The sequence below is a fragment of the Mustela nivalis genome (genome assembly GCF_964662115.1).
Source record: "Mustela nivalis genome assembly, chromosome: 6".
NCBI lineage: Eukaryota > Metazoa > Chordata > Mammalia > Carnivora > Mustelidae > Mustela > Mustela nivalis.
In genome coordinates, this window is record NC_139025.1 from 127,500,637 (window position 1) to 127,528,294 (window position 27,658).

The window sequence follows — 27,658 nt, forward strand, 5'->3', positions numbered from 1 at the left end:
ATCTGGGACCCGCACATCACTGGGGCTGCCCTCCTCAGACCCTGCCAGGAGCAAGGAGATGAAGATGGCCAGGATCTGGGCCTGGGCCCCCAAGCACTCAGACTATAGAGCGCAGGTGCTTGGGACCCATGTGGGTGGGAACGGCTTTGCAGAGGAGCCGGCGCTCAGCTGAGTCTGGAAGGCCGGTGGGGATTGGCCGGGCAAGGGAGGCGAGGCCTTCTGGAAAAGGGTTTGACACAGTCCTTGGATGTGTCCTTGTAGTCCTTGGCTACATCCCCGTGTCTCCCAGGAGAGGTTTCAGAACTCACATGTGCAGCGGCAGATGGAACCCCGAGAACTGGAAACTTCATCTGGAGGGGAGATGGGGACAGGTAGGGGGCTGGGCCTCGGCTGCTGTGCTCAGGCTGTCAGCTGATTCTGACCAAGTTGGTGGCCACAGACCCAGACCCAGGACTTCTGAATTAGGGCAGTTAGCAGTGGGCTCGGAAGTCCACGTGGCTATAAGGGCTTTGGGAAAACCGAAGACTTTCATTGTTGTGTTTCAGAGCCGTTTACTGAGGAATCTTACATACACACACCCACACAATTGTATACCCACACACAAGCATACACACTCCTACATCCATATATGTACACACACACACACACACACCTGGATACATACGCATGTACACACTCATATTCACATACATGTACATGCATATGTGTGCACATATTTGAATACATATATACATGGACTCACATTCAAATACATAAATGCTCATAGAGGAGCACTGGGGTGGTTCAGTCGGTTAAAGCCTCTGCCTTCAGCTCAGGTCACGATACCAGGGCTGGTATACTTCGGGCTCTCTGCTCAGCAGGGAGCCTGCTTCCCTCTCTCTCTGCCTGCCTCTCTGCCTACTTGTGATCTCTGTCAAATAAATAAATAAAATATTTTTAAAAATGCCCGTAGAAATACATAAGCACACATATCCACATGTACGTATGCACACTTACACTCACGTATGGGCGTAACAGGATGGATACATGCCTGGAATATAATATTCCTTGAAATGTCTTTGAAATTCCATGTCCTTGAAATGAAGGACAGTGGACGCTGGTTGAGTTGTTTGGCCCTGCGTGAACAAACCTGCTGCTAGGAATGAGAACCAAGGCAAGTGGGTCCCCCATGGCCACTGCTGCCGGAAATGTGTCAAGAGGCAAAGGGGTGATGGTTGTGAGTGTGAACTCTGAGCTCAGTTCTGACGGTGCTACTTTCAAAGATGCGGTCTTCCTTAACCACGTGGTGCCTCAGTTTCCCCAAATGCAAGGTGAGGATAATTACAGCATCTACGGCATAGGGCTGTTGTGAGAATCAAACAGGGGAATGCATCGAAACTGTGAGCTTCCTGCCTGGGACGCAGGGAGCGCTCAGCAGGGTCAGCAGCTCCTGCTGTGAGCCGGGGGACACCCGGTAAAAGTCGGGGACCCCCAGTGGCTGGGAGGCAGGAGAAGGAGGGAGACTTGCCGTTCCCTGCGAACTCCCTGCACCTTTGTGTTGTCCATATTTTGTACCGTATGCATACATTATCTAGATTTATTTTTTAAGTCTAATGGAGTACCCTGCTAGGAGAAACCATGCTCCACTCTTTTTTTTTTTAGTATATGAGCTGCCGAAGTGAGCACACCATGCTCCACTCTTGTCGCTGTGGGTTCTTTGATCTCATTTCTTGCAGTGTTCTGGCCCAGAACATTTAGCAGGGTTTTTAATGATGTTTTAATGATGTTACCAATTTTATCAACTAATGTGTATAATTACATATCACTGTTGAGTAAAGAGACATGAGCGTTCCATATTCAGCAGACTGTCATTTTCTTGGATGGGGCACTCAGGGACTGGCTCTAATTAAGGCATTGTGAAAATACATGGACAAGGAAGAGAAAAGGCACTTATGGAGATTTTATGTTATGCCTTGGAAAATAGAAAAGACCCCTTGTCGACTAGAGATCATCTTCATTGATGGAGAGCCGGTTGAGGGTCTGGAAGGGCTCAGAGCTGAGCCTAGGATGCTGGGGGAAGAGTTTCTCTTCTGTTCTCAAGTTGGGGAATGAAGGGGGGTCCGCCAGGGCCCTCAAACAGTGATATTCCTTGGGAGCCCCTGCACCCCGTGTTCATCAAGGCAGCCTGCTTCCATCCTGGCTCAGGATTTGATCACAGAGCACATTAGCGGTGATCACGGGAGCGTGGAAGTTCTGGCATAAACACTGCCCTGGGCCATAGCACGGCTTGGCAGCGTGGGATGGCCAGGCCTGCCAAGACGAGAGGATGAGCTGCGGACTCCCAGTGCAGAAATCAAATCAAAATAAGGATATTCCCTCACTGAGGAGATTACCTTGGATTAAAAAAAAGTCTGTGCTGGGGCACCTGGGTGGCTCAGTGGGTTAAAGCTTCTGCCTTCGGCTCAGGTCATGATCTCAGGGTCCTGGGATCGAGCCCCACATCGGGCTCTCTGCTCAGCGGGGATCCTGCTTCCCCCTCTCTCTCTGCCTGCCTCTCTGCCTACTTGTGATCTCTGTCTGTCAAATAAATAAATAAAATCTTTTAAAAAAAAGTCTATGCTGCCCCTATTTTTCTGTTCATTCTTAGGATTCTCGCTCTTGCCATTTTGACCCTTGAAGGTGTATCGGAAGTGTTGTAATTGTTCTAAACCCCAGTTTGTGTATCTTTAGGTCATTTGATTTCAGATCTGTTCACTTACCGATCTATGGGCTGTGAGGGGAAATTGCTGGTTATTGAGGATAATGATTGGGCTTCATTCCCTGGGCCTGTTTTTCCATCTGTAAAATGGAGCCGTGCCCGTGGTTCTTTCCCATACCCTTATCTGTAGGTCAGGGCCACAGAACAATCAGGTGTCCTTCATGTTGAACCAGGCCGGTGACCATGTCCCCAGTGACCCTGCTCAAGAGGGGGGGCTTTCCAGTCCACAACCCCCCCATCCTGAATGTGCCCGATCTCATCTGATCCCAGCAGCTCAGCAGGGTCAGGCCTGATTCGTGCTTGGTTGGGAAAATGGGGGCTTCCCAGCCATCCTGTCCTCTTAGCTCCTGTAGGCACCCAGACATCTTAAGGAGCAACTCTCCGAGATGGGAGGGGCAGCCTTGGGGTCAACCCTGCTGTGGCAGGGGAGCCGAGGACCAGAGAAGGACTTCGATGGGATGGGGAGGAGGAGGGAGGAAGAAACAGCTATACGGTAAATGCTGCATCAGCCAAGCCGAGATGACTTTCGCTGGGCAGTCAGGTGCACCCATCTCCTGCTGTGTCACCCCTTGATCCTTTCTGACCTTCTGCCTGAGATGAAAACCTCATATTCCTGACCCCTGCCCTATGCCAGGGGAGGGCCATGGCAGAGGGCAGTAGAACGTGAGTCAGACAGATGAGAGAGACCTCCTGGGTCATCAGACAAGGAGGGTACCTGGAGAAAGGTCAGCTCAGTGACCAAATGAGGTGCTGCTGGTAGGGGGACAGCAGCTGTGCCTGTGTGTCTAAGCAGAGCCCCTCGGCATGTGGCCAGGTGGTCCCCCACCTATGGAGAAGCCATGCTCATCATCAGAGCCTTTACTGGACTCCCAAAATACGCCCAGCAGCAAATGCTCTAGATCATAGGTTGGCAGACTTTTTCTGTAAAGTCCCCGTGTGAAATGTTTTAGGCCTGGGGGCCAGAGGGTTTCGGTAGCTACTCCACAATTCTGCCATCTTAATATGATAGTGGTCATGGGCAGTGGGTCAGTGAATGGGTGTGGCTGTGCTCCAGTGAAGTTTGACTGATTAAAAACACAAGGCGTATATATGGCCCAAAGTATTGAAAGCAGGGTCATGAACACATCTTTGCATGTCCATATTCATAGCAGCATTATTCACGATAGCCGAAGGGAGGAAGCAATCCATGTGCCCATTAATGGATGAACGGATAGGCAGAATGTGGTGCACCCAGACAAGGGAATATTAGTCAGCCTTAAAAAGGAAAAAGGGGACACCTGGGTGGCTTAGTCATTAAGCGTCTGCCTTCGGCTCCAGTCATGATCCCAGGGTCCTGGGATCAAGCCCCGCATCAGGCTCCCTGCTCATCAAGAAGCCTGCTTTTCCCTCTTGCACCCCCCTTCTTTTGTTCCCTTTCTTTCTGTCTCTCTGTCAAATAAATAAAATAAAATAAAAATAAAATAAAATAAAGGAATGACAAATGTCACGAGCCTTGTCATGAGCCTTGAGCATATCACATTTAGGGAAATAAGCCGGTCACAAAAGCTCAGACGGCTCTCCTCGTACAAGCTGTCTCAAGCTATTAGAAATTAGAATGGCGGGGAGCGGGAATTAAGAGTTAGTGACATGGGGTGCCGGTTCAGTCTGGAAAGATGAGAAAGTTCTGGAGACCGATGGTGATGGTGGCCACACCCCCTGTGGACGTACTCAGCAGCACTCAGCTGCCTGCATGCTTAAAAATTGTTAAAACGTGGTCAACGGAATGTGTATTTTACTGCCCCCCAAAAATAAGATAAATAGGAGGTAGACCAGATTTGGCCCATGGGCTTCCGCTCTGTACTCCGAATGAATTGGTATTTTATTAACCACAGCATCTCTACAGGCTTTGGGAGGACACTTGTAGCCCTACCTTGGGGGCATCGCATTAATCTGGTCTGCAGACAGGGCACGCGCCCTAGGGAGTCAAGGCTCTCACAGTGTCAAGATTCCCTTCTGAGGATCTGGGCTCTTCTTCCTCCCCTCATGATAATCCCAGTAACAGGTGACACTTACTATCCCACACGGCCTTGAATTACACTATCTGACCTTGAGTCTTTGGTTGTGAGGAAGGAATATGGCTGTTCCCCACTCTCTCAACCCTGCTCTGTAAGGACCCAGAAGGTGGACAGAGGCACCCAGAATCAGAGAGGGACCCCTCAGCTGCTTTCAGATTTATGAGCACCCAATGTCCTGACCCCTTTGCCTTTTTTTTTTTTTTTCTTTTTCTGAAACACAGTCCACTTTCTTCTGCGGCTAGCTTTGTAGGGGCAGGAGGACAGCCTTGGCTGGCATCCCCTTTTTCTCTGCATTGGGAGTGGTCCTTCCCAGACCCTCAGCCCCCATGTTGGGCTGGACATAAGTTTCCAAACAGATGTGGCCTTGGTCACTGCTGCCACTTGGGCCGGTCAGTAATATGGGGGGAGTATCTCTCCTTCCAAAGGATTGCTCAAGCAGAACGGCTCCCGTTAGCTCAGACCCTTGGAGCCGTTGCTAAGGGTGGTCACAGTGGCTCAGAGGCAGGGAGCTGGCTGGCCTCGGAGTTGGCTGCCTCTGGTCTGGCCCCGTTGCCCGAAGGCCAGGTGCCGCCCCGAGAGGGCTTTGCTTAGGGTCAGCAGCTCTGCAAGCCATACATCCCTTTGCCAGAAAATTTGATTCACCCCTGAGTTTCTCCACTTCCCTGAATGGGAATTGACTTGAATGCCTGGAGTTAAAAGACCAGAAGTTGTGAAACATTTCCCAGGGATGGAGGCAGCTTAGAAGCAAACAGGCTGATTAAATACAGCTCGAAGGTAAGACTCCATTATTGCTTCTGGTTCTAAATCACAGCTCTGGCGTGCATGAGGAGGAGCCTTTGACATATATGGCAATTAATTTGGTTGAAGAAGTGAGTGAAGTGAATTATCTGTAGGAGAAATAGAAGTGCTTTTGTGCCAAACAGGGCCAAAATCATGATGTTTATGATCCCCGAAAAAAAATGCCTTGAGGTAGAAAACGAAATGAGAACGTGCATTGCAGAAAACCATTTACTGAACACTTGCTACCTGCTGGGCAGTCTGCTAGCTCTTTCTAGATTTATGTCATTGAAGTCTTAGAACAACCCTTCAAGGCAATAGTTACTGTTTTCACGAAACTAAGACCCTGAGAGGATCTTATGCCCAGGTCATTCCGCAGGAGGGGTTCGAGTTGGAATGCAGATGCAGATTTGGCTGGTCCCAGTCTCCAGTTGCCATGGAGAAGAGCCAGCCAGAGGTTCCCACCCAGCTCCCCATACCAGCCAGCGCTGGTTGAGACCCACCAGGTTCTAGGCACAATGGAGATGATAACCTATTTAATCCTCACGACTGTCATAGTGTTCCATGTTCCATAGTCGTAAGTGACAGGAACACATGGGAGCAAGCTTAAGTGTAAAAAGAGGATTTTTATTTCAAGGACAAAGGGCTATCTTCTGCCACTTGGGAACAAGAGGGAGCCAGGCTGCCCGGGAGGGCTGGAAATGAGGGCGGAAGTGCTGGAGGACTCTGGCCTTGTGGAAAGATGTGGAAATGGCCACTCAGAGCATCCACATCCCTCCGGGTCTCTCCCCGGGCTGGTCAACCCTCATGGGGTCAGGTTGCAGCAGACACAGTGGCTTGAGTGGGGCGGGTGTAGCCAAGGGTGCTTGTGAGATGCGCAGACTTTAGTGATTCTAAACTCCAGTGGTTAGGCTGTTTCATCCCCATTTTACACAGCAGGAGTCAAGATTCAAGGGGGACGAATGCCTTTACCCAAGCTCACATGGCCAGTGCTGGTGAAGGTTGGGGGAGGACAGGTTTGAACCAGGTTCATCTCAGAAGCACCACGTATGTGCCACTCTAGAGTACAAATTGCCCGAAATTTGCCCTTTGACCAGAATCTGGAAAAGAAACTAGGATGGCTTAGGCTGAGAAAGGCAACTCGGAAGTCTGTGTAATGTTCCGTCCAGCCTCATTTAAAAAGCTCTGCTTTCAAGGACGGTGACCAACAGGCTAGTTCCAACAACCAGGATAAGTCCGAAAAAGAACAGGTCTTCCGAGAACAATGTCCTGATACTCAAGGGTCACTGAGGCATCAGGGCCCGGCTGTCCTGAAGGCCACATCCATTGCTTCTCTTGGTTCTGTCCAGCCCTCAAGCTGGAATCTGTCTCGGCAAACTACCCCTGGCAGAAAATTGGGACACCCTGGGGGTTTGGATGTTCTCATCTGACCTTTTCACAATCCCCATGCAGATGGACCCGCGTGTTTCCTTTGGCTCCCTTGTTGCGCTTGGGAGCAACCGTTCATTCTTAGATATTTCAGTTTACCCGTGGGGTGGGGAGGACGGAGTTTGTTTATAAATGAGTATTTTGTGGCAGGCCTGACTTGACACTAACTTAGCTACTTCAGGGATGCTTGACCCTAAATGAACATTAATTCTTGTCTACAAACCTTGGCCAAGAAAGTACACATTTTAAACACTACGAACTCACCATAGGACTTGGAGAAGTGTGTACTTCATTGGAAATACTGCCCTGCATTGTTTATCCCAAAAGGGGTTATCTAAATCCACCTTTGTGTTTGTAAACACTGAGTATAGGCCAAAGAGATGAGTGGGAAAACATAATGGAGCATATGTTTTCTTTGGGAGCAGAATGAGTCACCCAGAGAAGGGGAAGATTTTTGTGGGATGGAGGATTTTTGAAGTTGGTTATAAGACTGTATTAATTAGGGGCACCTGAGTGGCTCAGCTGATTAAGTGTCTACCATTGGCTCAGGTCATGATCTCAGGGACCTGGGGTTGAGCTCTGCATCAGCTTTCTGCTCAGCAAGGAGGCTGCTTCTCCCTCCCCTGCTACCCCACCCCCTGCTCATGTGCTCTCTTTCAAATAAATAATTAAAAGCTTTTAAAAACATTAAAAATTTTTTAAAAAAGACTATTAACTGATAATATCCTGCTTCTTGTTTTGCAGATTGGAAACCTGGAAGATTACTACCATTTTTTTCACAGCAAAACCTTTAAAAGATCGACCTTGAGTAGCAGAGGCCCTCATACCTTCCTCAGAATGGACCCCCAGGTACAGATCTTGGCTCCCCGGACAGGACCCTTTCCTAAGGCCTGGAATGTTGTTTGCTTTTTGTTTGGGTCTATGGTTCTAAAAATAACTAAGTCTTGATTTTTAACGTGATGCTACATAGTCGTTAGTTTCTCTTATCTGCTTTGAATAAAGCAAGACAGATGTGCAGCAACACATTAGACTGTCTGAATGCTCGAAAGATCTGGCTTCTTGTCCGACCGGAGATTTTGACTCTGGACTTCAGTTCAAGGCAACAATCAAATGGGTATAGATCTATTGATATTTTAAATCTTTAAAAAAATCAATAAACACAGAGTAATCAGAGGAGATAAGTATATGAATATGATCCAGCAGAGCACAAAGACTAGGCAACCGAACCTAGTGTTTTATGAATGAAATTAGAGATTGGGCCGATGGATGTTTTTGTGGTTGTCATAGCCTGTGTCTTAATGGTTACCATGAATTTAAAAACTCGGGCAGTAAATATAACTGTTTTCCCCTAAAAAACTCGTGTGATCTTTGAGATTAGAGCAAATATAATTTTCAAAGAGGCTAATAATTTGTTCTCATAGAATCCATGTTTATTGGGTCATTAAGTACAGTACGTCCTCTCTGCATAGGGTTGATACTAGTGTTCCACAAGTGCCAGCCAGCAGATCAGATCCTCTGGAAGCTTAAAAATTCAAGATGGTCGAGTTAGCTTTGGAGGACTTCCTTTCATTCAGCAGGTGACATTGGGATAAACAGCCACGGGTCAGGCTGTGGCCCTAGTTGGTGCCCTTGGAGCAGGTGATCAGGCTGACAGAAAATGAAGCAGGAAGTAGAAAAATATGTGATCTGTCCTAGGGTGATGAGTGCTAGGAGGGAAGGTGAAGCTCACAAGAGAATTAGTAGCAGCCCCAACAAAGAAATGAGGCCATTGGTACATCATAGTTTTCAAACATGGAAATCACCATCTCTGAAAAGCAATGTGCTGCTAAATGTTACTTTGGGCTTCCAAGCCGACACATGATACTATTTCTTTTTTCCCACAGAATATTTGTAATAAAGTTTCCATGGAGAAATGAGTTCTTGGTCATGGGCTCCTTTTGTAGTGGCTGAGCTGAGGGCTGGGGGTGGGCAGCTGGAGAGACGGTTTATCCCTGAGCACAGCACCTGAAACACCCTTCTCCAGAGTGTCACTTTGTGGTGATCTGATTTCGAGCACGTGAGAAGGTGGTCCTCGTGGAGCTCGTTCGTGTAACTGGGCTGTGACAGGCAGGCGTGTCTTGTATATATTTCTGAATTGATTTTATAGGCAGGTGGATGGATAGATGGATAGATAGAAGGAAATAGATACAAAGCATTATGCTAATCCCCTTACTTCTTCCTAGCTGGGAAAAGAGTCTGATGTTTATTGAGGGACTACTGTGTGCTAGAGCATTTTTATGTACCTCAGCTCACCTGGTCCTAGGGGGCTATGATTATACCTACGTGCGTTCACACCATGGAACTGGAAGGAATGTTTTTCAAAGGGGCTGGTATAATTTTTTCCCTCTGGGAAGCAGAGCCAGATCGTAGTTGCTGACTCTGACAGAATGGGGCAACCGGAGAAGGCTGAGCAGACCCAATGCTTCCGCTGCTGTAAAACTGAGTGGAAGGGTACTGTGTGCTTGGTCACCAAAGAAACATGGATTCTTGGCAGTTGCGAGGTGGCGGTGGGGGGGGGGGGCTAGTGCTGAGATTCACAGCAGCAGCCTCTGTCAAAGCATCAAGAAACTTCTGAGCTAGGAAGGGAGCTGCTGGCAGACCCTCCACAGTTTCACGTCCACGCAAGCAGTGCGCTCTGTCTTCTGAGGATGACATGCTTGTTCTTCATCCCAGGTCTTCAGAGTTGTTAAGTCGTGACTGCACAGATAGTTACAACGAAGGGCAAGCCATCTGAAGGGGGGAGCCCCCGCCCCCCCAACGGAAGGATGCAACGAGAAGACAATGGGGCAGTGCATTTCTTGGCCCCTTTCCCACAGGGTGTTCTGAGCATTAAGCTGTTCGTCCATGGTTAGAACCACAGCAGAGTTGAAACAGGACCTGTTGTTGTTTTTTTTTAAGCGACTGAATTTTAAATCTTTTAAAGGTATCTGGAGCACCGACGTGGCTCAGTGAGTTAAGTGTCCAATTCTTGAGGGTCGTGAGATCGAGTCCCGTGCAGGGCTCCACACTCAGCGTGGAGTCTGCTTGAGATTCTCTCTCTCCCTCTGCCCCTCCCCCTCCACGCTCACTCACTTTCTCTCTAAATAAATAAATAAATAAATAAATCTTTAAGGGAAAAAAAGCAAAAAAACCAAAAACTCAGGGGCACCTGGGTGGCTCAGTGGGTTAAGCATCTTCTTTCGGCTCAGGTTGAGCCTATGTCGGGCTCTCTACTCAGCAGGGAGTCTGTTTCTCCCTCTTCCTCTCTAGCAAATAAATAAGAAAATCGAAAAAACAAAAAACAAAAAACATTTAAAGGTATTCAACTTGACTGCACTTCCTTTCCTTCCCCAAGGATTAATTGTGCCCATGCTGGATACCAGGCCCTGGGCCCCAGGGGAGGCAGACATGCCCACCCAGCTGGCCTCTGCCCTGGGCAAGCCCGCCGCGGAGCAGGGCATGGGAATCAGGCAGCAGAGGGTTGGAGGCAGTATCTAAGGTGCCCGGCTTGTTCCTTTGAGGTGGTCCCAGAGTATTCCATTCTGTTTGAGATGGAGGGCAAACCATTCCCAGCGATCCGCTGTGTCCTTGAAGGGAGGAGAAGGATAGACTTTCCCTTAGCAAAGGCTGTGGCTGTTAAGTTTTCCCAAATACAAGTCATTTTTATATAAGACCTTACTAAGCTCCTGGCGGGGCTGCTCTCAAAGCTTCGTGCCACTAGAAGAAAGAGAGAAAAGGTAAACAGTCTGCAGAGTGGGGACCCGCCTGTGACTTGCGTGTGATTGGCTGCTGCCTTCTCGCAGTGCTAATTAAATTTGTAGCCGCAGGAAAGCAGAGAGAGACATCTGAACCGATTATGAATTCAGAATCGCAAGCGAAATACCCCCGTTTAAAGTCAGTCTAGTTGAATACAAACCAGATCAATTAGCCGTCAGTCGGACTAACTAATACTTACTCGGTCTTGTCCTTCTGATGAAATATCGGGCCAAATTACCCGTTTCACACAAGTGCTTCATGTCGATTTTCCTCGCAGCCCTCCAGAACGCTTTCCTACCTCAGCGAGACATTTCTGCAACACCTAGGCATTTGGAGAGGCTGTGATTAGTATTCTTAAGGAAAGGATGAGATGAGTTAATGTTATTCAGAGACACTGGAATGCGAAGTCGCCATTGGGTCTGAATGACCAAACTGGAAATGAATGTTACAGAGCTTCGAGTACAGTGCAATCGAATGCAGATGGTATTTTACTATAATTAGCTCCAGTCCCTATTGTAGAAAAAGTGCTTTGATAAGGGATAGAATTTACAATCCATCCCTACCTCATGAAAGAGTGGATGGAGCGTACATTTGTTAATATCAAACAAAACAAAACACGAGCGGGGGAGGCAATACTGGAGACTCTGTCCCGCTGCTCATGCACGTGTGCCCGGGTGCAGATGCACACACTCACTAAGCATCTTTTTTTTTTTTTTTTTTTAATTTTTGCGCAGATCCTGTCCCAGAATGGTGCTGTCATATTCTATTTTCTTTACGTTCTTAATTACCTTTGCTTGATGTTTTTTTTCTAACCTCCCTTGAAAAGGGCCATTTGGCTCCAAGCGCTTTGTGGATCTCCTTGGGAGAAGAGCCCGACTGTTGTCCGTGTGCAGTATCAGTCCGTGGGTTTTTCCAGGGGCTGTCATTTAAGCAAACTGAAAGCATTTGTTTTTAACTTGTTCTTTTGCCAAAAGTCTGGAGAAGGGTAGATGTTACAGAAGCATCGGCCAATGGCTGCTAGGGCTCACAAATTTTTTTTAAATTACTTGTTCTGATTTTGTTCCAAGCTGGCTTATAGTTTGGTGTGGCTGGCTGCCTCTTCCAACCCTTACATTTTAGTGTGATGACGGTGGTTCAGCCTTTCCCTTCCTTTCCGTTCTCAGCCAGACTGATGACGGAAAGGGAAGGATAAAGATGTTATCAAGCAGGCCCTCCATGCCTCTTTCTGGGGGTTGTGGGAGACTTCAGTTGGAGGCCTGTGTCAGTGCTTGAAGCTCTGAAGTTGGAAATGGTTTCCAGGGCCAGAGTAGGCATTCTGTTTTGTAGGATGGAACTTTGCCCCCAGAGTTTAATCAAAGCTCAGGTTTCTTTCCAGCAGTGATGCAACGTTTAAGCAGATCTTTCCATTAACCACAGATGGAATTTTATCTGAGCATTTGGTGTGCTAGAACCATTCGAAGTGCAAACAAAAAGTTCCTGGCACATTCAAGCACGCAGACAGTAAGTGACCAAGTTGCTCTCAGGGTCAATGAACTCATGGCTGGGGGTTGGGGGCAGGAGAGGGCCGCCTCCCAGGGTCCCCTGGATTTGTCCATCTGGGGGCAGGAGAAAACTGCAGCTGTCTTCATAATTTTCCTGATAACCCAGCTGGGTCGAGTGGAATGGCTACTCTGAATTGGTAAAAAGGGTCATTTTAAAAAATACTTTAAAAGATAGAGCTTTATTATTTCATTAGCACGTTTGATGCTTCTGCCTAGATGCCTCACAGACATCTCAAAGTCCATGCGTTCCTCAGCCTGGCTGACCACCTCTGACCCCGCCTCTGTCTCAGAAAGACAGCTGCCTCCCTCGCACCACATGTGTCCCACCTCCAGTACAACTCCATGCTGCCCTTGACCCACGTTGCCCCATGCACCCCTGCCCTCTCTCACCTGGACCACTGCCCTGCCCTGCCCTCCTCACTGGCCCGCCATGGGCTTCCTTGCCTCTCACCAGTCTGCATGCCACCCTCCTAAGAGATCCCGTGACCCATATGGGACGCTGCCACTGGCCCTTGAGAGGTCGGTCCCAGACCCTTCTTCCTCCACAGACGCCAGCCACACTGGCCTTTCTAGCCCTCCTCACATGGCATTGGCTCTTTCCCCCTCCAGACTGCCTTTCTTCCCTATGTCTCTTCCTCTCTCACCTCAGCTTCTATGTGCCGGCCACCAGAAGTCAGCTCAGCGCCCTCTGACTTGACTTGCCCTCCCTACAGTTATATGTTTATATTCTTGACTTGTGAGATTTCCTCACTGGGTTCCAGGAGTGGAGGGGTTGTGTCTATTTATCTCACCACTCTGATCCCAGTCTGACCCTTGAGTGTCGCAGGGGTGGGGCCAGAGAGGGTCTAGGTGGGGGCTCCAAGTCTGGCATTCCTTCCAAGCTGCCGGTGGTCATGGGCAGTGCGCCATCTTGAAGGGCTTAGTGGTCCCATGGATGTAGGAGAAATTGTGTCATCCCCCTCTCCGAGGCAGCTCCCAGTACACACAAGAACAGGAAAGAAGCCTGTCCTGCTCTGCAACTATTGGATTTACTTGACCACGGCCTCCTCCCTTTTGCTCCCATAAACATCTGTTTCCTGGCCATTCTGGAAGTTGTGCCAAGGTCGCAGGCCCAGGTGGGAGCACACAGGAGCACATCGCAGTGTTTGGTGGGAGTGATGAGTGGTTTAGTGCGTCTGGGATCTGGTATGCCACAGAGCCGGGCTTGGCAGGAGCTGCAGATGGTTCCCCGGGGCGCCGGGAGCACGAGGCTGGGGAGAGTGCGCAGTTTTCCAGACCCTTAGGAGAGATGATGGGAAGGTAATCTGGCCTGAGGTGGAGGAGTTTACAGAGAGAAGCACGTGAGCCCATCTCTTGCCAGCAGACCATAACGTTCTCGAGGGCCAAGGCCACATCTCAGTTGTTTGTGAGTCTAGCAGAATACCCAGGAAATAGTAGACAGACACTTAGTCAACATTCATTGAAACATAACTCAGTCGCACAGAGTAGGTTCACATAATCCAGTTGTATCTGTTATCATTTGCTTATTCCCGTCTTTTTACGTAAAAACATCAGAAGTGAATCATGGCCTGCCTTCATAACATGATGTCAAAAACATGAAAAAGGGCCTGGATGAATGAATCACACTGTATCTTGTATGGCTAAAGCCTACAGTGATGACAGTAGTGACGGTCCAGCCGGACGCTGGATGTGGTCACTGGTATCGACTTAGTGAACACTGGGGGGTGGGGAGGAGAGGGGCACTAGGCTCTGGCCACCTGACCTGTTGTCCATGAGCAGAGACAAGTGATACTGAGGTGCGGACCGGGCTACCTGCTCTTCCCTTCCAGCAGAGTAAGAACTAACTAACAAGAGAATGAGGCGAGTCAGTTTCCCAAAGTACTCTTATATTTTCCCGTCTCCAAAATGGGCAGAATGAGTAGTGTCCTCTCTCTCCCTCGTGAAACAGCTGTGTCCATGTGGTTCAGCTTGGATGGCAAGGGTTGGAGATACCCTACACGTCGTTTCAGCTCTGTTGTGGCGAGCAAGCGGATTTGGGGCTAGGGCCCAGTTGGCCTCTGTGATGTGGGAAGGGAGAGGAGGTGGGGTTCTGTGCTGAGTCAAGATACCCTTTATTTTGTTGGATCATCTTCCTTCTCTTCTCCCTCATCTACTACCTTGGTTCCTGGGTCTTCAGATAAGCCATGGCCAGACCAGCCTAGCATCCCTCCCCACTCTGCCCCAAGTGATACTCTTAGGGGGGCTCGGGTATCTCACCGGGACAGGCTGTAATGAGGCTGTCCAGTCATTGCTTGCTTGCAGGCCTGGTTCCTCTCCCTGCCACACTTCTCCCTGGAGAAGTGTGACTGCACTTCTCCATTCCTCACATGGAAAGGCCTGATCCACTTTCTATTCCGTGAGTCTAGCAGAATTCAATGGTTCATACCCATTTTGGAATTACAGGTCCATTTGAAAACCTGATGAAATTTCTAGATTGCTTCTCTCTCTCTCTCTCTCTCCAGAAGGGGGTGGGGGCAGAAATCATGTGCTCATGTCCACACCACTTTGCCTATAGTTTCTGGGGCTTCCTGGGACTTTTGCCTATCCTTCCATTCTTGAGGGACCTTAGACCAGGGGAAGAAGGCCCCCGCCTAGCCCCCTGGCTCATTTCATGTGTGCATTAACCATTGCCTCTCCTAAGACAGGCCACCTTGCAAGCTGTAAGGTGATTTGCACTGGTTGGGGAGTATTATTTTTCTTTCTTTCAATTCCCCACCCAATGGGTTGGCTTCCTGGTTGAAAGTCGGTCCAACCTGCATTGGGAAATGGGCTGATCTGACCCCCTGACTTCACAGCTTGGAAGCTGAAGCCCAGGCAGGCTGCCAAGCCTCCCACAGGTGGAGTGAGATGGAGGGTTATCGTCTACATTCCTTCTGGTGAGCTTATTCTCTCCTGGAGAAAGTCTTAGGATTTGGTGGCACTTGGGCCCTCGGGGGTCTGGCCCCTGACTTCTTCCACAGCTATTTCCTGGTTGGCAGTCAGGGCTGGCTTACTCACAAGCAAACAGCAGAGGCAATTCCCTGTCCTTCAGCAATTACAGAAGAAGTTGCCCTTCTCTTTGATGATGTTAAGGGAGAAAGAAAAAAGAGAGCTGGCAGGAGCTGTCTCCCACGCTCTGGATATAACCATGCATGGAACAGAGAATTAACTCTCAGTGAACGGAGCATACCGGGGGCATGTCAAGGCAGTTGAGCAGCTTGATTCAAATGTGTGCTCTTCCTCCTGGAGGTAGTGGGGACCTGAGAAGATGTGGGGACAAAGGTCTCTGTGAATGGTCTTTGTTGTCTTAGCTCCATATCAGGGCAAAGACTCTGGAGCCTCCTTCTAGGACTTTCTAGCTCCTGCCAACTTCCTGAGGCTTCTGAAGCCATAGTGGGGCCCCCATGAGCCATGAGGGCTTTGCAGCAGGACATGAGCACATGGAAGCTTTGGGTGGAATGGAACTGGGCTTTCATGCTCTCACGGGGGTCATTGGCTCATGGGAGAAAGCTACAAGACAAACCCTTTGTCACTTGTTGAGCCCATGACTGCTGTGCTATGCCCAGCTTCTGGTCCGGCAACAGGTCTGTGGCCCACAGGGAAGAAAACATGACCAGGGTTGCCCAAGGCACACCTGCCAGAATGCCGCTTGGACAGTTTCATAGTTCAGTAGCATCGATGACCTGTGACACCTGCAGGCCATCTACTGGGATCCTGCTCATTGATGTTACCTCTTTACACCCTTCTTGGCATTTTACCTTATCTACAGAATGGCATTCACCAGAGGCCTAATTTTAATTTGACTTCAAGAAGAAAGATGGGGGGTTGGCATGCCTGGCAGAAGAAAGCATTGCTTTTCACATAAACTGGAGAAGATGATGAAGCCGTCTGCATGCCTAGAATTCTCTTCCCCAGAGTAAATAACTTTCTATGATCAATATGCTGTATGTTCAGCAAGAAACATACCAAGAAAAACATAAAAGGAAGAGGGTCAGCGTGAAGTTCTACCTTCAAAATAGGACTTGGAAGAAATCAGGATGTTTTTTGCAGGCTGATACTGGTGTGCTAAGAGAGGTGACTTGTGTTTGGGCCAGATGTGGCATTTGGCAAACGTTGCTCTTGCCCCAAATCACTTATGGCTGATCTTCCACAGAAAAAAATCAGTCAAGGTCATGGGGTGGTCATTAAGACTCAGTTGCACTTTCTCCTCTGAATTGTGTTTTCTATTTATTTATTATTATTATTTTTTAAAGATTTTATTTTTTTATTTGACAGAGATCACAAGTAGGCAGAGAGAGAGAGAGGAAGCAGGCTTCCTGCTGAGCAGAGAGCCCAATGTGGGGCTCGATCCCAGGACCTGAGATTATGGCCTGAGCTGAAGGCAGAGGCTTTAACCCACTGAGCCACCCAGGCACCCCTGAAATGTGTTTTTTAAAAGTCAGAAATGTATTCATTTAACTTCACTCCTGTGTTCAAGAAGCATTTAGTGAGCTCTTTCTGTGTGCCACACAGTGCTGGGTACACTGAAATACAGTGGTGGGCAAAACCCAGGCCCTACCCCCAGGCCAGTGGGGAGCAGAGGGCGATCAGATGGACCCCCACTTCTGGCAGAGTCTCCAAAGTTTGTATTCATTCTGTGTCCGTTTCATCTTGCCTTTTCCATAAGAAAGCGGATGTTTGCAGTCCAGCAGAGCTTTGCTCAGCAAGGACCTGTCACAGGACAGGTGTTTGCTGAGAGCTGGGGAAACCAGGGTGACTTCAGTTATCCCTCTTGTGGGAGGAAAGAAGGGCTAATGGGCACACTGGGGAGTGAGGGCAGTGGTAAAGAGACATGCACGGGAGCCTAGGAGCTCTGAGGGGGACCCCCTGAGTGGCCAGTCTGGACATCAGAAAAGGTTTCCAGCATGTGTGAGGCTCAAAGATGAATATAAGTAGAGGGTGGGTAGGGGGTTGGGGGACCCACCAGGCCGGAGGCACAGAGCCTCGTGGCACAGCCCAGCCTGCTGGAGATGGAAGACCGGGCGGAGTGGCCTGGGCATAGAGTGAGGTTCAAGGGGAAAGGTGTGTGGTGCCCTATGACCTGGCAGAGGCTTTAACCCACTGAGGGGGACAGAGGGAGTGGGCGAGAGCTACAGGTCTGTTCAGGAAGTGGTTCCAGCCAGAGCTGGCCCCAAGAGCCACTGCCTCCAGCCTCTCTACCCAGCCCAGGGCCCCTCCCAGAACCGCCTCAAGCCACCGCAGCCCCTCCTCTGGGGTCCTGTACATTCTCATCTCCAGTGGGAGAGGGGAGGTCTCCAGTGGGAGAGGCGAGGACAGGCGAGCTGGAATCCCAGACCCTCCTTCAGCAGGACAGCCTCAGGGATTCTCAAACGTTGACAAAGCTCAGCCCTGATTAAAGCCACTGTTGAAACCTGTATTACCGTCTGAGGGCAGCTGTAACAAATGCCCACACACTGGGTGGCTTGAAATGACGGATATTTCTGATGTCACCGTCCTGAAGTCCAGAAGCCTGGAATCAAGGTATCCATGGGGCTGCAGCTGAGAATCTTTCCTTGCCTCTTCCAGCTTTCAGTGGCTCCACGCATTCCTTGGCTGGTGGCTGCCTCCCTCCCGTCTCAGCATCTGTCTCTGTCTTCCCAAGGGCTGTCCTCCTGCCTTCTTGCATGGGGACACATGTCACTGGAATTTAGGGCACACTCAAATAAATCACCCAGGTAATCTCGTCTGGAGATCCTTAACTTAATTACTTCTGGGTGCACGTACCTTTTGGGAGGCCACCATCAACCTCCTATAAACATACGGAGGGGGGTCTCGGGGCTTAGTCGCTTGAGCATCTGACCCTTTGATCTCGGCTTGGGTCATGATCTCAGGGTTGTGGGATCGAGTCCCATGCTGGGCTCCGCACTCAGCGTGAAGTCTGCTTGACTTGAGATTCTCTGTCTCCCTCTCCCTCTGCCCTCCCTCCCTCTCTCAAAAACAAATAAATGAATAAAATCTTAAAAAAAAAAAGAAGAAGAAGAAGAAGCCTGTGGGGAGTGAAGTAGAATGAGCAGGAACTTTCTTGTGTGCTGTATTCCCCTTTCCTTCAATGCAGTGATCTGAAAGCTTGATGCATGCACGATCCATTGTCTTCATAAGGGCTCTACCCTCACCAGGCATCCTGAGGCACTAAATGTGTTTTATTCTGCTCCAGGCCCACTCCTTTGCAGACTTGCTTGAGTTCAAGACTGATTTTCTGAGTTCTGCGGCCTTGAAAAGTAGACCGTGTGTACCACGGTCTCTTCCCCTGCATTTTTCACCCGGAGAAAGTCTGAATGCCTCCTTGGGAAGCTGGGAAATCCAGATAGACCATGAGTGAATCTTCCATGTAAAAGGGCAGTCTGGGTGAACTTCCAGAGAAGTATTATGAAGAATACTTGAAACCCCACAAAGGATCCTAGGTTGCTTTTTCTCAGAAAGATAATCACACACGTCAGGGATCCCCTTATATTTCCCTGCACTTGGCTGAGAAACAAGGCAATGTCTGGAGCCCAGAGAGAGACAATGGCAAGGAAGCCCAGACCCAGGGGCCACTGGCCCAATCAGCCTGAGACAGTGAGGACACCTGTGATTCCATCTGGATAATTTGTTATATTTAGTTCCATTGACCTGCCAGTGCTCACCGGTTGTCAAAGACTTACAGTGACCTGTTGAGGGAGAGAGAGCTGCCCCTGAGACCAAGCTAGAGGGAGATCTCCAAACTGTGCCGTGGACCCGTGCCAGGACAGCCCACCCTCAGAACTGTGTGTTAGCATTGGGTTTGGGGCCAGGGTGCTCACCCTTTCATCCCGCCAGGGGACTATTTTGTGACTTCTGGCAACATGCTTTCCCATGTCATCTCCCTGGTGACCCACTCAAGCTTGGAAGAAGAGAGTTCACCTCCTTCTCCTCTATAACTGGATGTCCACAAGCGTCGGAAGGTGCTGGATGTTAGTAAGGTGGGTGGTGAGTCAGTAGGACAAGATGGATTGGGAACGTCCCTGGGGAGCTTGGAGCCATTAGTTGTACACGCAATGCTCTGTTTTGTAATTAGGGTGTTTAGCAGATTAGGAAATATTGTCTTAAGTGTTGTGTACTGAGTAAATCTTTCTGGTTCAGACAGTGATTTATGGGGAAGTTACAAAATGCCATCAGAGGGTATTGTGAACAAAATATCTCACTGTATAGTGTTATTTTCCATGGAAGTATCTATTCACAGCAATTATAAATTATCTAGGACTTGGGGCCGAGGTTCGTTTTAGTGCCTAGCCCCAAACTGTTGAACTGTTTGTGGTGTTTCTAAGGAACCTGGGTGTCTCCTGGTGTTTCAGGAACAAAGCACATTGGTAGAGGGACAGGCTGTGATACTTCTTCCTAAGCACTTTTTCCTGTTGATCCATATTGCCTTTTCAGATCAATCCCTGCCCTTAAATGTGAGGCGGTATATGGGGCTGTCCTGCTTTCCTTCCTCAGGACAGTGTGGGGAAACGGAGGCCAAGAGAGGTCTGAAGGAAGACATTCTGCCCCTCTGCCTTTGGCGGCCTCTAATTCCCTTCCAGAGTTGCCTTGGGTGGCTCCTCTGGTGGCTGTGCTAGCCTTGGGTCTAAGCCTGAGGTCACCAGCCTTGCCTGGCGTCCCCCCGGGCCCCCACCGCTCCAACCCTTGAAGTTCCCCTCTTCCAATCCTTCTCCTCCTCACCCCACTTTCCCTACCTGTCTGCTCCTTCAGAGCCTGCATCACACTCTGGGCGGCTTGGTGGGGGACCCCCACCTAAAGCACAGACTCCTGAGAGCAGAGCCCCAGTGCCATCATCCTGCATATCCCCACCCCAGTTCCAGACTGAGCCCCAGAGGGAGCCATTACTGAATCAAGTGGGACCACAGTAGCAAAAAATGCTTTGCTTCAAGGCATGGGAATTCTTTCCCCCGTGATCTTTTAAAAGTACAAATAAAACAAAACAAACGTCTTCAACCTCGAAACACACACTCTCTCTCTCTCTCTCTCTCTCACACACACACACACACACACACACACACACACACACGCTGAAGTGAGTGCTTTCTATACACTCCTTCATATGCAAGTGCCCCCTCAGGACAACCCATGATGGTGCCCATTGTACAGACAAGCAAACTGAGGCCAGGGAGGTTACTGAACTGCTCTCAGTCATACAGCTGGTGAGAGTGGGACTGTGTTTTGAATCTAGGCAGCTAGGCCTCCTGGATTCCTGCTCCAAAGTATCCCAGATACTCCCTCGCAAACTCTTTTCCTTGGTTGTGAAGGCAGATCATGCCAACTGAAAATTCATAAAAACCCTGAAGATAATTTAGAAATTTTATTTATTTATAAAGATTTTATTTATTTATTTATTTGACAGAGAGAGAGAGAGAGAGCAGGAACATAAGCAGGGGGAGTGGGAGAGGGAGAAGCAGGCCTCCTGTTGAGCAAAGAGCCCAATGTGGGGCTCGATCCCAGGACTCTGGGATCGTGACCCCGAGCCAAAGGCAGATGCTTTAACAACTGAGGCACCCAGAGGACCCTAATTTAGAAATTTTAAATTAGCAATAATGTCACCACCAAAGAATTACAGCTCTTAATATCTTGCCATATCTCTTGCTAGATTTTTCTCTGTGCTTATTTTGGTACCGTGTTTCCAGAGGCGACTAAAAATTCCAATGTATGGATTACTGTAATTTACTGATTCCTGTCCTCTCTGTAGAATGTCTTGCTTCCAACTTCCAATAACTGTTTGATCAATTCTCCCCTTTTTACAGTCTTCACACTTGTCGCACTGATGGAGAGGCTACAGACAATCATGAGATCCTCTTTAAAATAAATAGTAACTGCATTTCTCCCTGCCAGGTGAAATGGCTCCAACAACAAGAAGTTAAACGCAGAGTGAAGAGACAGGTGCGAAGCGACCCGCAGGCCCTCTATTTCAACGACCCCATTTGGTCCAACATGTGGTACATGGTGAGTGGGGTGTGGGCCTCACTGCCCCCTGGGCATTTGCAGTGCCATGTTGCTGGGATGGGTTCATTTCCCCCAGCAAAGCTAAATCCTCACGGCAACTCCAAACAGACGCATTTCCTATCATTGTGAAATCCCTGCTTCAGTGCTGCGTAGCACAGATGTTCTTGTGAAAGTTTTAAGAATGATGCAAAACCTCCCCAGGGTGGGGGGTGTGGAGTCTTTGATCAGGGCAGTGAATTCTTGCAAGCTCAGGACTAATTAAGCAGTGAAAAGTGAGAGCCCACAAAAGGAGATAATACCCCAGGAAAATGATAGATTGCCAGGTGTAGGAAAAGCTGGGGGAGCACTTCCCATCCACTCTTCCTGGGAATGGGTGGGAGAAAGAGGTTGTCTGCTCTGTAGGGCACGGGGAAGTGTTTCCTTCTCATTCACTTGCACGCATCAGAACGCCCCTGCTGGGTTTGCGCCGTACGATGTGCCCATCTTATGCCATGCTGTGGCTGCAAGGAGTCCGTGCTGGGGCTGGGCTTTGTGTCTTCTGTGCCTACAGCACTGTGGTGACAAGAACAGCCGCTGCCGATCAGAAATGAACGTCCAGGCAGCGTGGAAGAAGGGCTACACTGGGAAGAACGTGGTGGTCACCATCCTCGATGATGGCATAGAGCGGAACCACCCCGACCTGGCTCCAAACTATGTAAGTCAAGCCTAGGAATGTGCAAAGATACTCAACCATGCTAGTCATTCCATAAATACACATTTTAAAAACCATAAGGCAAATAAATAAATAAAATAAAAATAAAATGATTTTTAATAAATAAATAAATAAATAAATAAAACCCATAAGGTGCCATTTCTCCCCTCCCCACCCCATTATATTAAACAATACAGAAAACCATGTTGTGGGGAAGGGGGGGTGTTGGCGAAACACACTTCCCTCTGTCATCCTCGAGACGGGGGTTGCCCAGAAGGATCGGTCCAGATGTTTGAGGAGTCACATGTATTCCCGAGAATGGGTCCTAAAGAATTCAGAAACGGGTGTGGAGATGGTCATCGGACTAACGCAAGCGGCATGAAACATGACACAGGTCAAGCCTGGGCTCTGGACCCAGCTGCCTGGGGTTCTGTTCGGGCTCTGCAGTTCACTAGCTCCGAGACCTCGGGCAAGTTGCTTCACTTCTGGGCCTCAGTGTCACCATCTGGGAAATGGCACCTCATCCGGTCATTGCGAGGACTGAACGTCTTTGTACGTGTAAAGGAGCGAGCCTGGCACGGAGCGCATAGGAAGGAGGCATTCAATATTCTAATGTATTCTAACGAACCTGCGTGTGTAACAAAGGTTAAGTTCACCCATGCCCTATCTGTTGGAGAGACAATCACACAGCCCTTAAAAGTGGCAGTTTTGCAGTCAACAATCCATGAGAGCTTTTCTGAAGTGTTTTATTTAAAAGGAGGGTGTGAAATGATACGAGTACTGTAACCATGACTGTCTAAACAGAGACACGAACATTAGACACATAAGGTGATGGACAGTCTGACACATACTGCAACACGGGTGCGCCTTGAGGACATTAAATGGAAGATGCCAATCACGGGGGAAAAAAAACCAAAAAACAAATTCTGTATGATTGGACTTAGAAGAGGCACCTAGAGCAGTCCAATTCTTGGGGACAGAAAGCAGAATGGGGATTGCCAGGAACCGGGGGAGTGGAGAGAGGAAAATGGGTTCAGAGTGTCAGTTTTGCAAGGTGAAGAGGTCTGGGGGTGCAGGGGAGTGACAGGTGAGCGACCATTTGAATGTACTTAATGCCATTGAACTTGATACTTTCAAATGGTTAGGAGGGCACATTTTCGGGGGGTGTATTTTACTGCAATAAAAACGTACGCAAGATGATAGTTCTAGGACAAGAGTACCAAGTGTATGTTTTTCTCTACTTTCTAATAGAAGCATAAAAATTGTTTCAAGCACGCTGTGCCATTTCTCTTCGGTCACTGAGATTTCCTTTCTTAGGATTCCTACGCCAGCTATGATGTCAACGGAAATGATTATGACCCGTCTCCGCGTTATGATGCCAGCAATGAAAATAAGTATGTCACTCTGTCTCCTCCTTCCTTGCTTCCCTGTCCCTCTCCCTGCAGAATCACTATTGAACTGGCCCCCCGTAGGGATTCCGGAAGGGTGATGGGGCTGCCTGGCCTGTGTCTGGGGCTTAGCCCGGAGCCAGAAGCTAGTCCCAGAACAGCCCTTCAGGCACAAGACAGCCTATGTGGAGTTCGCCTCTTCTTGGGGTGTCAGCTCTGCTGGTCAGCTAGAAACAGATGTTTGACCAACATTGTTTCTGTTTCCAACCTTGTCTCCATGACCAGTTGTGTTATGACAGCAGTTTGGGGGCACCTGGGTGGCTCAGACAGTTAAGCCTCTGCCTTCAACTCAGGTCATGATTTCAGGGTCCTGGGATCAAGCCCCGCATCGGGCTCCCTGCTCAGTGGGGAGTCTGCCTCTCCCCTCACTCATGTGCACGCTCTCTTTCTCTCTCTCAAATGAATAAACTCTTTTAATACAAAAAAAAAAAAAAAAAAAAAAGACAGCGGTTTGGCCTAGTGGAGCACAGAAGTCATATGCCTGAGCTTTTTTGTCTTCGTCCATGACCTTATGGGAGAGGTGGAAGGGCCCTGAGTGATGTTGGATAGATCTGGGTTCAAGTCCAAGCTTTACCATCCCTGGCGGTGAGGCTTCATCTCAGTCTTAAGAGACTTTCCCGTGGAGACGATGCTTCCTGCCTCCCTGGGTTGTGGGCGGGCTGAACAGACAGGGGAAGAAACCGTGGGGGGTGCCGTCTAGGTAGCTGTTTTCATCATTTTGCAAACGAAGACAGCTGGTCTAGAGAGATTAGATGACTTGTGTGCTGTGAAGTGACAGCCCTGTTGTGGGGGGAGTCAAGTCCAGCTTCACAAACCTGGCCCTGGGACTTCATTCACTGTGTCCTGCCTGTCTTTTCTCTGCTGGCTTGCTCCATGCCCTGAGCTTGTACCATTCCTCCAGAAATATTTCGTGGAAAAGAACAAAAGACCTTTCTTTGGTCTCCCAGCTGACACAACGCTTGCCAAGGTGCCTTCTCCCTCCCATATAGTATTTTGCTTTTCTGTAGAGTCCATGGTGAGGTTCAAACACGGGTACCCATGCCGTGCTGTGCAGGGGGGCTCAGCTAGGCTGATGTGTTCAACACCACAGAGCTCAGAGTCCCTGGAGCTAGCAGAGGCCCCAGCCCTGAGGGCTGCTTTCCTGCCTCGTGTCCTAAGGTCATGTGTCCCAAGGTCATGTCCGGAGGTGCCCTTCCTGCTCAGCCACGAGCACACCTTGGGTGCAGGGTGCCTGGGAGGAATGATCCAGACAGGACACAGTGACCTGTGAAGGGCAGGCCTGAATCTGGGTGAGACATGGAGCTCCGTGACACTGGGGACAGCCCTGGCCCCGGGGGGTGGCATGAGATCCGCAGAAGGACGGATGACTCCCTTCCAGAAGGCTAGCACGCAGACCCGGGACTATTTTTAAAGGTGGTTTTAAATTTAAATCAATGATTCTAATCCCCATGGACTCTCACAGAGATGGGCTGTTGAAACTTGCCCATATTTTGGCCTCTCTGCAGAGGAATTGCCTCCATGAAGCACGTTGGAAAATGGGGTCATTACTGAGGAAAGCAATTTGTTTTTCTGGTAATTTCTTCGCAGTCTCTCCGCCGCTGTTGAGTGTTCCAATTTCAAGCGTTCTTCCTCGGCTCCTGCTTAAGTGGCCGTGGAGGGGAGGGGAAGGGAGGGCTGTCCCAAGGTGAGCATGGGGGTGGCAGGGGCACAGGACACCCATTCGTTCTCCCTTCCATCCTGTCAGCCCCATGAATGTCTACGCTGCACCTGCAGTGTGCTAGACAATGTACTGTGGGTGACCTGAAGGCATAGTTCTGGAAAAGGAAAGCCCCGGACCCTGGGTGCGGGGAGCAGAAGCCCCTCACTTCGTCCTGGGATTAGGGGAAGTACTCGCCCTGTGCAGGGGCAAGACTGCCCTGGGGGGTTGGGCAAAGCTGGGCTTGAGGCTCCCTCCTGGGGGAGCAGCTGGCAAGGGAGGGCTGGGGGGGTGGGGGGGACAGGACAGAGGCTAAGTGACACTCCTCCTTGCAGGAGACCTGAGCAATGCCCAGGACGTGCTCCCGATTGCCGGGCGGAGCCCTAACTTCGTTTTCTGCTTTGCTTCAGACATGGTACTCGCTGTGCGGGGGAGGTCGCTGCTTCAGCCAACAACTCTTACTGCATCGTGGGCATAGCGTACAATGCCAAAATTGGAGGTAAGGTCCAGGGGCACGCAGCTGGGGAGCTACGGGGCCCGCAGCCGGGGTGTCCCACCAGGGGCAACAGCTTCACCTCTGCTGGCCTCAACCAGCTGTGTCAGACCTACGCCCCCCCTCTTCCCCCCAGTCTGCAGCCTGGTGGCAGGTGGCCAGCACCCCATGACTGGGGCCTCACCGCTGAGGAACTGCTCACTGTGTTGCCCGAAAAGCCATCGGGAAGGCACCCCCTTTCTTTCTCCGCCCTGCTAGTCTGACTCACCAGTGTCAACCAGACCACCCCTCAGAAAAGACCACGCTGGTTCCCTCCTGCTCACAGCCCTGCGGGGGCTCCCTGTCACTCCCACAATGAAAGTCCTTGCTCCAGTATGCTGGCCCACTTCTCCTGCCCCTGCCCCTCAGCTTTAGCCAGGGGACCTTTGTCATAGTGTCCCCTGGTCACAGGTTGTCCTCCCAATTTAGGCCTTGGCTTGCAGCCTTCCTTCCCATCACCCCAGAGCCTCTTCCTGCCTCTCCCTTTGGCTCCGTGCCCACTCTGCTCCCCTCAGCTTGTTCGCCACGGCCGGTGGGGGACCAGGTCTTCCGAGTCCCTGTAGGGAACAATGCCTGACCCCAGGTGTTTCTGCCTCTCCTGGTTATCTTCTCTGTCTAGGAGTCAGGCTTCCCTTGCTGGGAGGGGGATTTAGAGCAGAGTCCCATATCGTCTTCCCCGCCTGAGCCTGGCAGTTTGACGGCCCCAACTGGCAATCCGCAGGTACTCCGAAGTAGCAATTAGGGGCATTTCACTGAACTGGGAGCTGAGCAGGTGCGTGTCTTGGGCATGAATGGTCCTTGAGCATCCAGCTGGCTTTGGGGTGCCCCTGTTCTCGCTGGGGACTCTCAGTTTGGAGATGCTCATGCTCAATGGGCCTTCCCAAGACACCGCCTTCCCTGCTGCTTTGCCTTTGCTGGAGTGATTGTAGCCTCTCTGGTCTACTATGGAGAGGTTGGGCCATGGGTTCCCTGGATCATGCTGGAGGTTCCGATGGATACATGCCCCTAAGAAGTCTCGCCATAAACTGTAGGACCAGCCTGATGTGGGTACCAATCCCAGTTCCACCACCCGCTAGCTATGTGTTCTTGGACAATCCATGTAACCTCTCTGAGCCTCGGTTCAGAATAGCAATAACTCAACTGACTCCCCAGGTCTGTTGTGACCATGAAGTGAGATGCGTTGTGTGTGGAAACCATTGGCTGAGGGATAAGTGCAAGGGACTCTGAGCAACTCCATCCCTCCTGCCAAAATTCAGAGACAGAATAAAAGTGATTTGTGTTGCCTTGAGTTAGGGCTCAAGGCAACCCACCTTTGGGATTGTCTGAGCCCTGCACCCCAAAGACCCTGGACTGGGAGCACTGACATTTTCAGGGAGCCATTAGAAGTACAGAAAATCGTAGAGTCCCAGACCTACTGAGTCAGGATCTGCGTTATATCAAAATCCCGAAAGGGTGTGACAGCCAGTGTCAGTCTAAGAAGTCCTGGTTGAGAGGGTTTTCTGGAGTCAGGCAGGTAGGTGACACCCACTCTGTGGGCTGCGATGAGCAACCAGAGCAGTTAAGGAGGTAGAGAACCTCCAGAGAAAGTGCCCATGAGTGTGGTTGGTTCTCACTCTGTACTCCATGTGGAAATGTTACCCCAGTTTCCCGAATTCGGAAGAGATCACTTCTTTGACCACAGAGCTTGGGGAGAGGAATATTTTTTAATTAATGTATTTAATATCTTTACGTATAATACTGTACTAGCCAATGAGGGGAAGAAGAATAAGGATAAGACAGATACAGTCTGCGACCTTCTAGAAGCTTCCCATGTCTTTGGGATGAACCATGCAAACATGAAAGATAGTATAAGACCAAGTACTGAAATGACAGGCAGATGGGGGGTCATGGCACGGCAAGCACTCAGTGGGGGCAGAAGCGTGAGGCTGAGGCACAAGCTCAGTACAAGAGAATTTGACTGGGAACAGGAAA

General features: G+C 49.7%; 1 protein-coding gene across 3 annotated transcripts in view; it reads left to right on the plus strand.

Moving 5' to 3' along the window:
• The window catches only part of PCSK6 (proprotein convertase subtilisin/kexin type 6), a 178,549-nt gene that overhangs the window by 39,651 nt on the left and 111,240 nt on the right, over positions 1-27,658 (plus strand). For 2 of the 3 annotated variants that reach the window (XM_082736643.1, XM_082736644.1), the window contains exons 2-6: positions 7,741-7,845; positions 21,210-21,320; positions 21,871-22,014; positions 23,329-23,405; positions 25,566-25,654. In XM_082736643.1, coding sequence (XP_082592769.1) covers positions 7,741-7,845; positions 21,210-21,320; positions 21,871-22,014; positions 23,329-23,405; positions 25,566-25,654 — 526 coding nt within the window. The remainder of the gene's footprint in view (positions 1-7,740; positions 7,846-21,209; positions 21,321-21,870; positions 22,015-23,328; positions 23,406-25,565; positions 25,655-27,658) is intronic. The other variant, XM_082736645.1, reaches the window with a different exon arrangement.